The following is a 12738-nucleotide window of genomic DNA, read 5'->3' on the forward strand; positions in this document are numbered from 1 at the left end:
TTAAATGTTAAAAATAATGGCTTTCAATTATACTGTAATGTTGAATGGCTATAATTAATAGGTAAAATTGAGGGGAAATGCACCAGCAATAAAATTATTGTAAATATGTTTAGTCATTGTAGTAGTAGTAACAGCCTGTTTTTTCAAAAAGAGTTTCATGGCCGGTAAAAAACCTTTTTGGCCGGTAAATTTGATCATGTCACTGGCCATTGGCAGGTGTGGCAAAAAGTTAGTTTTAGGCCCTGGATGAGAGTCACATGTGAGTGATTAAATGAACTCCAGCCTCCTGCTGCTGCTCAAATGAAATTGGAAGTTTAATTGGTAGTTAACGAAAGACCCATGGTGGCGTTTTTAATGCCAGCACAAACAGACACGTTGCGTTGTGATGGGCTTCTTCACTGTCATCTGACATACAGAAGTTAAAATTTATTTAATTATTTAGATTTATTCCATTAATTTTTTTGGAATGAAATTAATTGATCAAAATGGACAGTAAAGATTTAGATTGTTACAAAAGATTTCTATTTCAAATAAATGCTGTTTTTTTTACTTTGTATTCATCAAAGAGTGAATAATAAAAATCACAGTTCAGAAAAATATTAAGCAACACGACAGCAAGTCAGCATATTAGAATGATTTCTAAAGGATCATGTGACTGAAGACTGGTGTAATGATGCTGAAAATTCAGATTTAACGTCACAGGAATAAATTACACTTTAACATGTATTCAAATAGAAAATAGTGCTTGTAAACTGTAATTTATTTATTTCATTTCATTTATTTATTTATTTTGCAGCTCTGAATTAAATAATAAGGTGTGCTAAACTCAGGTCTGCATCAAAAAGAGCTACTGAACAGCTCAAAAAGCAATCAGACTCAAATCTGCTCAAACCGTGAATCCTTTGAATAATTTAGCTGACTCCCATCGGTTTGTTCAGTCATCTATCTGTCATTCTAGAACCTTCACAGACGAGTCACGATTCCTGTCGCTCATCTGCATCATCAGTTTCCAGTTGATCTTTTGATTGAGTTTACTTCTTTCCCTGAGTACAGCAGCAAGAGTAAAATGTGATTCGGCATCCTCAGGCATCTGAATTTCTAGTTAGAGTCATCATTTTTATGTCCGTTCCACACTTGGCATGTTTATTTGAAATCTGTTCTGAAGTCTGATTTACACGTTGTGCTTTCTTGTTCTGAATTACTCGCAACTCACGTACTCGCATTCTAATATTACCAAAAATGTATTTTATGGTCATACTACTTTCAAGTCAACTACTGTCATTACGGAGGTTAGTTAAATTAGTATACAATCAAAATTGCATAGGTGTATCAGTGTTTGTGTGTAAGGCACAATATGTCCACTCACACAAACATGACAGCGACAGGCGTCTGACATCATGTTCAATCTTTCTTTCTTGCTCTCTTTCTTTCTGTTTGCTCTCTGTTTCTAAATCTGGAGGTGTCGTCTCTTCAGGAACACTGATAGCGGAGTGTTAATAAGCTGAACCGTGTGTTTGTGACTCCAATATGCAAATGAGCCTTCTCTGTGCTCGTATGATTGGTCTCTTGAGCGTATCTTGCTAACGTAAAGTGTTAGAATGTCCGCTTCATTATGGAATTCATTTGTGACCTCTGCCTCTCTTTCTGTCACTCTCCAGGCAGTGACTCTGTGGAGGGCGAGTGTGTGTTCGAGGGGGATTACGCTGTCCCTCCTCTCCCGGTGACCGAGGGCATGCAGCACATTCGGATCATGGAGGGTGTGACGCGCTCTCTCCCCTCCTCTCCTCTGCTGTCCCACCAGGCCCTCAACATGCGTCTCCAGCCGCTCAAGAGACTGCCAGGTAACACTGCTTGTGTTTGTAGGTGTGTGCAGTGCTATATGTGTTGCAGTTGTGCTTGTGTGGCTTGTACTGTATGTGTGTGTCAGCGAGAACCACCTCCTGCTTCCCATCTCAAACACTCTGAATGCCAGAACTCCCGCTGAGAGCAAAAATGCCTTCACCTAACACACAGGGAGAGTGTGAACGAGTTTGTGTGTGTGTTTGAGAGGTAATTTGTTATTTTTAGAGATGTCAATTTACACATTAATTTAGTCTGGTTTAATTATTGAAAATTGAAATTTGCATTGAAAGTGGTCTATATAGTCACATTTATTTGTTCAAAAATACAGTAAAAAAATATTATGACAATTTAGAGTGTGATGTCAAAAAGTGTAATTTATTCCTGTTATGCAAAGCTGAATTTTCGGCATCATTACTTCAGTCTTCAGTGTCACATGACTGCCTATACATATATAAATACATATATACACTATACATATGTAAAAAAGGACCATACTTTGTTGTAATGCTTTTGTCTTTGACACTGCACTTCTGTTAGCAACCACAAGGGTGCACTAATTATATTATTTTTTTCCTGCAGTTTTCCTCCTTTCTTTTTTGTCTCTGTGGAAAAGTATTTCAGCTGAAGGACTGTTAGTGCAGCATTAATGTTTCAGGAATGCTAATCACATCCTCAGAGAGTGTCATGTTGTTTTCAGCAAATGCTATCAGTGGCAGTTCAGCAACATTGTATTCAAACAGTCAGATAAGTTTTTGTTGTCTATTATAATGAATAAAGGCTGGCAGAAATATATATATATATATATATATATATATATATATATATATATATATACATTATATATATAGTCCTGTTGATTTTTCATTGCGACACTTTGGTCTTTGGCACCAATGTGGATGATGAGATTTTTAATATGGTCACTGACCTGATCTTTTTGTCCCCTCTATTTTTTCTGGTATTTTTGTGCTTTCCTGCTCTATAGGAGTGGTGAAAGATCAGAAATAGGAATTACTTAGTGAACTGAGTTCACATTCTTGTTTGTATCCTTTCTTTAACCTCCCTGGCTGTTCCATTGGCTTTTCCATCCACACGTTGTTTTTCCTGCTTTTATCATTTCCAAGTTGTTCCACTGAGCGCGTCCAGTCCAGTCCTGTCCGCAGAAGCTCTGTTCCAACACAATGACTTGTTTTCAGCCACACTCTCCTGGAAGCAGGACAGCACGGAGAGTGTGATTTCCTTTTCTTTCTGTGTCCTGTATTGTTCACCAGCCCAGTGCTACGCTGAACATTGGCTCACTGTTCATTTTCTTCCCACAATAATCTTCATTTGATATTTAATTGAATTCTCCTGACTGCTGGATATGAAATATGTACTTACAGATAGTTTATGTTAATCCACCAACCATATCGGCCAAGGTTTATATAGGGATAGTTTTGTCATCATTTACCTACCCTAATTCCAAACTTTATATAATTTACTGATCATTCTTTACCTTGCAATTACAATAAAAGATAACCAGAGCTTTCAAGCTTCAAAAAGGTGTAAATGCATCTTAAGTGTTGTTCATATTTGTATGCTATATTGCTATATTACTCTTCTGGAGTGATACTATAGTGCTTTGTGTAAAATGTATTTGTTATTCATCAAGAAAAAACACTATTAATCATTGAATCAGTTAGAACTGGGTCAGTCCGATTCATGGATGAATCATTGAAAAAGATGGTTCTCCCCAAAATTGATATTGTCAACATTTACTCACCTTCATTTAATTCCAATCATATATGATGTCTTTCTTCTATGGAACACAACAGATTATATTTTAAAGAACATTGGTGCCAACCAAACAACATTAGTGCCCATTGACTTCCATTGAATGGACATAAAAACATTTAGTCATTTCTCAAAATATCTTCTTTTGTGTTCCACAGAGGAAAGTACGTCATATGGGTTTAGAACGACATGAAGGTGAGCAATTAGTAACTGAATAAAAAAAAAATTGTGAAATATCCATTTTGTGAACAGCTAATTCATTGAAAACATCTGACGCAGAAGAACAAATTGTTCATGAATCTGACATTGCAACTTCTCTCCTAAACATGCTAAGGAAAGGTAGAATATATTTCAACAGTTTCAGTAACTAATGACTTAAACTCCAGTCTGTTATTCACAGATATATTTATTTTAGAAGACTGTTTAGAATATAGTGTAGTCCACGTTTTGTATTTTACAATATATTAATGGTGCTTTTTGTAATTTTGGAACATGACAGCCCCAGTCTGTTTAATATCCTTTGTGTTCCAGTAAAGAAAGTCATGCAGGTTTGAAATGACATGAGAGTGAGTAAATAATGGGGTGAACTATTCCTTTAAGGCAAAGGGGTAAAACTAAATTCTTGTCCATTAGATTTGTTCTGGCTATTAGAGGTTTGTTCTTATTTAATACTGATGTGTGTGTGTGTGTGCTCACAGCCGTTCTGATCTTACATATGCTTTCATTATTCATGCTTGTTTTTTCCCCTTACAAAGTACCCCACGCTTGTGCTGTTCAGTTTAATGGGCTTAAGATAAAATCTAGTGTCTTTGTCTTGAATGACTTAAGCTGCAATTACTGATGGAGCTGGAGGGAGACTCGCCTCACATGATCTCATGGCAGTCCAGATGGATAGTCTTGGTAACCCCCATTGGAGTTATTCTCCAGTTGAAACATTTCAGGGGTTTTTTTTTTTTTCCTTACATATGCTTTCATTATTCATGCTTGTTTTTTCCCCTTACAAAGTACCCCACGCTTGTGCTGTTCAGTTTAATGGGCTTAAGATAGAATCTAGTGTCTTTGTCTTGAATGACTTAAGCTGCAATTACTGATGGAGCTGGAGGGAGACTCGCCTCACATGATCTCATGGCAGTCCAGATGGATAGTCTTGGTAACCCCCATTGGAGTTATTCTCCAGTTGAAACATTTCAGGGGTTTTTTTTTTTTTCGTCCCCTGCCTTTTTGGTCAGAATGAGTTCCTGGAACTGGAGTCTACATTTCCATGCTAATGATGGCAATTACTGCCGAGCAACTGCTTCCATTCCAGTGACTGTACAATGACCTTTGACCTCCCCAGCCATCGTAACCAGTGCAATTACAGTAATCACCAGCATTCTGAGAGTTTTTAATTGCATACAGGTAAACGTGCGCACACACACTTGCTCCTTATTAGCCTCCCCTAATAAATAAGGGACATGACTAGAGCCCGACCGATATATCGTTTAGCCGATATTATCGGCCGATATGAGCCTGTTGCCAATATCGGTATCAGCGAATATGCCGCCGATATGAATTATTTTTACAGAGCATATAACGCAGATAAAATGCTTGAAATGGCGTAATTACTTAGTTTGTCCAGCAGAGCGCGCTCCATTGTTTGCTACTGGCGACCTGGATGAAACGCTTTAAAGCTTAAGTCTATGGAAAACAATTTAAACTTTGAACGGCCATATCTCCATAATAGCGTGGCGGATCTGCACCAAATTCGGGGGATCCCTTCAGCTTAAGGAACCTTCTCAAATGCGAATCGAGTGTATGGCCCTCTTTCGAATGAGACCACCCCCGTGTCGATAGCCCCCGGGGTTCGGGAGTTACGGGCGGTTAAATTCGCAGTCCGGCGCCGACCGATCTAGCGATTCCGGGGGGCTACAGACGCGCAGAGGGTGGTGTTCGAGAGGTCTCCTCGAGCTGAAGGGATCCCCCGAATTTGGTGGAGATCCGCCGGCGCGTTCGCAAGATAGTGACACCAGCCAACACTTTCACGTCAGTAAGGAGGTCTTTTGTTCAGGTAGCAGCATTCAAGCATCGTCTTATTCGACCGTAAGTGCCCCGCGAAGTGGACTTCACATGAAATTCCGCCATGATTCCAGTTCCAAGGGAATGTAAACGTTGCATTCAAAGGACATTAAAGTGCGCGAGAATTGAATTTATATTTATTTACAGAGGTAAATTATATCACACTTCTCTAGTAATTTTTGTCTGTGTGTGAAGACAGTAGCGCAAATCCGTGAATGAATGTTCCAAAGTGAAATACACTTCAACGGAATAAAGTTGAATGGAATTTAATTGAATCAAAGTTGAATAAACTTCAACTTTACTGTTCAGTGCACTGATGTCAGACTCACTTTGAATAAAGGTTATTGTTAAATTGTTAAATGCCCTGCCTCCATTACATTTCTTTGTCATGTCATTATAAGTGTTTGATCACCACATTTGAGTGATCATTGCAAAAAATGTGTTTATGTATATATATTCTGTTTATGTATATACTGTATTCTATATATAGTACCAGTCAAATGTTTGGACACACGAATGGGAAAGTGTCCAAACTTTTGACTGGTACTGTACTATAATATACACAAAGAATATCGGTCGATATATCGATATCGGCCTTTTCTACTCCCAAATATCGGTAATGGTATCGGCCCCAAAAAACCCATATCGGTTGGGCTCTAGACGTGACCTTTGCACTGTCTTTAATAAGTGTTGGTGCAATCTGTTAATGCATGTTTTTCTAGTTATTTATAGCATAACTGTGCTTGCATGATAAGTGAATTGTAGTCTTTCTATTTCAGATTATTTGCAGTAAATGTTTTCTTGTTCAGTGGATGGATGGAGGAGAGAATGGATGAAAGAATGAGTGCATTGAATGGATTCATTCTGGAATTAATTAATAAAAGATTGGATGTGTGAGTGAATAGGTGGACTGATGGGATTGAGTGGAGAGAATGATGAATAAAAGAGTGAGCAGCTGCATTGAGGGGTGAGTGAGTGAATACACTGCTGTTAAAAAAGTTGGGGTCAGTTATTTTTTTTATAAGATTTTTTTCAGCAAGAATGCATTGGTCAAAAGTGACGGCAAATGTATCATTTATAATATTGCAAATAATTTATATTTTATATAAATGGTTTTCTTTTGAACTTTCTATTCATAAAAGACTTTAAAAATATTAAGCAGCACAACTGTTTTCAACATGGATAATAATAATAGTAAAAAATGTTTCTTAGGAACGAAATTAGCACCTGAATGATCATGTGACACTGAAGACTGGAGTAATGGCGGCTGAAAATTCAGTTTTGTCCTCACATGACTAAATTACATTTTAAAATATATTGAAACAGCAAATAGTTATTTGGTAATATTGCACATTATTACTGTTTTACTATATTTTTGAACACATTAATGCAGTATTGGTGAGAATGAAAGACTACTTTCTAAAATCTTACCGACCCCAAACTTTTGAACAGTAATGTAGATGGATGGATATATTAGTGATGCATCGATGATTGAATAAGTGGAATGAAGAATAAATGGATGAGTGCATGAATGGGTGGGAGAATTAACAAATGCATAGATAAATGAGTGGATGGACCAACAAATGGTTAAATTATGACGAATGGGTGAATGTGGATGACCGTATCAGTGAATTAATTATTAAATGGTTAGATGACTGGATCGGTAATTAAAAAAATGGATGTGAATGGATGGATGTGTGTTGCATGGATGATTATATCTGTGACTGGGACATATGACAGTAAGGAGTGGATGGAGTGTGAAAGCTAGAATATGTAGTGTGTATGCGCTGGCTTTGACACTCAGTGTGTTAATAAGCTGCTCTGACTAAGTGTGTTTGTGTGTGCGCATCTGACACTCTCATATTCAAATGAGACTGTGCATCTTTTGGGCTATTCTGATTGGCTGTCAATTGGGTCTTGCTTGTAGCTCTTATTGAGCCACTCAGTTCAGTCAATCAAAAGGAACACTGTATCTGTCCATAAATGGATCTCATGAGGAGTTCCCAAATAGTTCCTATAACAGATGGAGAAGGTAGCATTCATTCATATGTGTGTTACTATCTCATATGGTGTGACTCCGCCCCCTCTGCTTTAAGCACCACCTCGTCATGACAACAGCATCTCTGATTGAGTGACTCGTCTCCCTGGGCTCTTAAGCACTGTTTGTCCTCGTGACTTTCACTCATTCTTTCCAACTCTCTCCCTCTTCTTGTGGCACCCCTCCTCTGCAGGCTGGAAATAGTCTAGTGTTTAAGTGGCCTGGGTGGGGGGCCGCAGATGTGGGATATAATTGGTAGAGTGACACCTCCTCGTTTCCTGTCCCAGGTGACACCATGACTTCCACATGCGCCATGATCTGCGTTTTTTTTCTCTCTCTCTCTCTCTCCATCCCCATTCCAACCTTCTCTCCTTCTCTTTTGCTCCTCCTCCTCCTCCCCTCCTGTTTCCTGTCCCAGGTGACACCATGACTTCCACATGCGCCATGATCTGCGTCTTTTTTTCTCTCTCTCTCTCTCTCCATCCCCATTCCAACCTTCTCTCCTTCTCTTTTGCTCCTCCTCCTCCTCCCCTCCACCAAAATCTCTCCTCTCACCTCTTCTCTCATCTTGAGTATCAGTTTCTCAAGATCACTGGAGTAGATGCTTCAGATCAGCAGCAGTTTGCTTAAAATTCATGTCAAGTTGGACTTATCTGTTTGTGAGGAAGGAAGAGGCGAGATCTGATTTTGGATGAAAATGGTCAGGACCAAACACTTGTTCTCATTTGTTCGGTTACACTTGTTTTGTCAAGCATCGCTGTTTCTGTTGCTCGTTCTTGGGGTTAGTGGTTTGAACTCCTAACCTACTGTAAGTATTCAATTTGGTGTGTAACTCACTCATCCCGCGCTGTTTGTGATACGGACGTGAACGATACCTCAAATTGTGTGGCTAGTTGTATGCTATTATTTTGCTTTGTGACTTGCAATTTTCACCTGGAAGATGTTAAATCGAGCAAAAATATTCCATTGAAATTCCATGGACTGACCATAGTCAATATCATATCAATATTCTCAAACATTTTTGTAAGCTGAACCTTTTTGACCTAAAATATTTGCTTGAAGTACCCAGTGAGATTTTTAATTTACATTTCAGTAATTTAACTACACATTTATATGTTCACTGTTCTCTGATGTCAGTTAACGGGTTAGTTCACCCTAAAATGAAAATTCTGTCATTAATTACTCGCCCTCATGTCATTTCAAACCCGTAAGACCTTCGTTCATCTTCGGAACACAAATTAAGATATTTTTGATGAAATCTGAGAGCTGTCTGACCCTGCATAGACAGCAACGTAACTGAAATGTTCCCAAGTCCAGAGACGTAGCAAGGAGATCTGTAAAATAGTCCATGTGACATTATGAATTTTCATTTTTGGGTGAATTATCCCTTTAATAGTCATATTACATGCAGGTAAACAAATCATTTTTGTTTAAGTAAGTGTTTTATTTTTATTTTTTTTTATAATAAAATGTATTTATTGCACTTTTTTTAAATTAATTTTTTACATTTTCATCAACTCACAGACTCCTTGTAGTTCCTCCACGAACCTCAATTCAAAACCCTGTCATAGTGACTTGGACACCACTCACATTTTCATCCAAAAAAATTTTAATTATAGTTTTCTTTGCCAATTTTTACTCTGTAACTAGAATTTGCATACAGATGATATACATAGAATAAACATAGAGGACATAGAATATGTGATTTCTTGAGATAATTCATAGCCATAAAGATAGATGCTGATGAATTCTTTTGCTAGTTGAATTGCTTTAGTTTAGGGCACCAGGAGTCCATATATGGGTGTGTGTATTCATGTGGTATTATCTTTCTGTGGCATTCTGAGTATTTTTGTATTTTCTCGAACAAGAAATGCATGTTAGGAATGATTCTTCATACCAAAAGGTCCTTGATGAATGAATGTGTAATGTAAGTGGCAGATATGTGTGACTGTCCGGCAGAAGCACACTGGAATTAAAGCACCCAGGAGCTAATAATGGCAGTTGTGGATACAGTCCACGCATGTTTTGGTCTCCAGGGCAACGCTTTACATAGCTTACCCGCATCATGTGAGGATGCCTGTTGTCGAGTGCTATTCGCTCCCTAGTGCCACCTTATCACCAGGGATAGAAATGTGCCATCACTCCTCATTAAAATGGAATCACTGTGTATAAATCGTGACGGATGAGTTTTGACGGGTGTTGTGTGCGTAGACTGACCAGCTGTTGTGTTTTGTGACAGAACCAAAACAAGAAGCATCTACACAAGCAAGTGTGAGAGAGATGTTTGAATGTGCTGTTAAATGCATGGCATTCAAGAGGGCATCAAACCTCTTGCTGGTTAATAGTATTCTGAGAAAGCGACTTCTTATATAATTATCACTGCTGATAATTATGATTTTAGAAAAAAATAATTGTGTATCAGTTTATGCTGATTATTGGTTATGATGAACAGTGTTGGGGGCAACGCATTACAAGTAACGTGAGTTACGTAATCAGATTGCTTTTTTCAAGTAACTAGTAAAGTAACGCATTACTTTTTAATTTACAAGAGAATATCGGAGTTACTTTTTCAAATAAGTAACGCAAGTTACTTTTGTTTCCAATTTATTGACTGACAGCTCCGGTGTTGCCATGGTGACAGAAATCAGAAGATGTTACTGTAGTTCTAAAATAAATATGAATATGCATTAATTCATCTCACTCACACCAAAAAAAAAACAGATTCAGTATTCCTCAAAAAAAAAATAATGCAACTCAGAATATGACGCAAACCTGCAATAATTAAATGTTAAACAACACAAATATGCTTTATGTATTTATTCCCATCACAAATATCATTTATGTATTTAATCCCATTCTATTAACTAATGTCTTTGCTTCTGACCTTCGATGATCCAGTTCAACCGTACTAATAAGAACAAATTACTCTAGACAAACATTTGTGTTCACACTAGAAACACATTACGCCAAATACACAAACACAGGTGCGCTGCGCATCCATTCAGATGAACTGAAAAATATCACAGATCGCTGGATGGAGAGTGAAACTCTGAAGCGCTCAGTCAAAGTGTTCTGCGAGTGAAAATATATCTGTGCTAATCATATACTCAGCCTCCAACTCACACACTGGCGAGTAAAAATGTCACCTCCATCACCCATACACATTTATTTTATGTATTATTTTTATATTCAGAAACTGTTAGCAACATTAATTTTTTAAAACATTAATAAATCAGTTATTTATTGTCAGTTTCTGCTTTATGGTAAAATCAGTGCATTATTAATTCTTTCATTAACTGAAGTAAATGCTAGATTTCAAAACCAAGCAGGCGTCAATCAGCGACTCTAAAGCAAGTGCTTGTCTGAAGCATTCTGACTAGTATTTATTTATTTATTTTTAAATAAAAAAGGTCCTAAAGGAATATTTTGGAGTGTTGACATACCTCACTATTTGCACAGGAATGAAGGACACACATTTTTTTTTATCTTTTGCTTAATATTTCTTGGATGATAAAATGTGACTGGAAGTGTCAAGTGCGCAATGATAGTAAATATCTCAAAAGTAATGTTTGATTATTTGATCTAATGATTATAATTATGAATATGTAATAATTGTGCCAGTCCCAGAAATTTAATTTTTTGAAATTTTAAAAGAATATTTGAGGTTATTTACGATGTCGAGGAATAGTCCAACCAAAAAATAACATTTTGCCATCGTCCTGTCATCCAAAACCTTTCTTCTATGAAACATAAAAGATATTTTAGAATATATCTCTCATTTTTGTTTTGTTTTTGTCTATACAGTGAAAGTCTGTGGGGCGCAGTGTTGTTTTAGATCCCAATGATTTTCTTTGTAAAGGCAAAGACATTTAAATGAAGACTAATTGAGCTATTAAGCTCTATCAACCGTTGTTGCATGCTATGGATCACATAAATTATTGCAAAACATTTTAGACAGTTACATAACAGTATGATTCAATGTGACTAAATCCAAGAATCCAAAAATTGACAAAACCGAATGGTGTTCTCCTTAATTTTGTATGCTGAAATATAGATTTCCCCCATCCAGTGGAAGTTGGGTTGTCTCTTTTCCTGTTTTCAGCTGTTATTTACTCTCAAGTGTTTCCCACTATCCAGACTCACACTTGATTTGGCAAGATAGTTTCACAGAAGATGCCAGAATCTGGAGCATCACTGTTCCCATAATAGGCATGTTTTATTTTTTTTATTTTTTTTAGAGTACGTGGGAAGTCTGTCTTTTTCTCTATACCACATGTCGCCGTTTCAGTATTCTCTCAGGGTTTCTGTCACAGGAAGTCAGTAGGAAGTGTTGTAGTTGTGTCATGTAGGTTAAGGAGTCAGTACTCTGTAAGCTTCTCAGTAGGTTCGTTCTCAGGGAAACAAGAGCAGTAAAATTTGTTACAGCATGATCGTTTTATAAAGTATATGCGTTCATATGTGCTTCATTTTCACTGGAGGAAACAGCTGTGCTGTGATGAGGGGTGAACGCAGCGAAAACTTAGGCTACAGTAGATGGGGAACCGATTGCTCTCCCATGATATTTTGTAAACTGTATTTATGACAAAGAACTGCACAGATGCAGATATTATAACAATCTATCGATAAACACACACCTTGTCCTCTGTTTCTCGCTCTGAGCCGCCGGTGTGTGCGGATTGAAAAAGAACGTGCTGAAATACAGGGAGGAGCCGATCGAAGTCTGCCTCCGTTTTCATATGAAATTTAAAGGGGACTGAGGCGATCACGAATTCGTGTACATTTTATGGATCTAATCGCAAAATTTTAGGAGGGCTGAGTAGTCATTTGTGGCCTAGCAACGCCCATGCTCAAGAGTGAAGATAAATGACGTTTATAGTGAATGCCCCTATAAATTGTCTTATATTTACGATTTAGTTTTAATCCAAATGATGCATGCTAAATGAGCGAACATCAGTAAAGATCACAGAACAGAAATGCTCTCTCTCTCTCTCTCTCTCTCTCTCCCACTCCCTCCCCCTCCTCCTTCCCTCTTC

At 37.6% G+C, this 12738-nt stretch overlaps 1 protein-coding gene across 1 annotated transcript in view; it reads left to right on the top strand.

Annotated features, from left to right (window-relative positions):
* LOC107582922 (protein TANC2-like) overlaps window positions 1–12738 on the top strand; it is a 143218-nt gene that overhangs the window by 113351 nt on the left and 17129 nt on the right. The window contains exon 4 of the mRNA XM_016268949.1: window positions 1659–1841. Within this exon, the coding sequence (XP_016124435.1) occupies window positions 1659–1841 (183 nt within the window). The remainder of the gene's footprint in view (window positions 1–1658; window positions 1842–12738) is intronic.

This window comes from Sinocyclocheilus grahami, unplaced genomic scaffold, assembly GCF_001515645.1.
Source record: "Sinocyclocheilus grahami isolate Dianchi unplaced genomic scaffold, SAMN03320097.WGS_v1.1 scaffold48.1, whole genome shotgun sequence".
NCBI classification, from domain to species: Eukaryota; Metazoa; Chordata; class Actinopteri; order Cypriniformes; family Cyprinidae; genus Sinocyclocheilus; species Sinocyclocheilus grahami.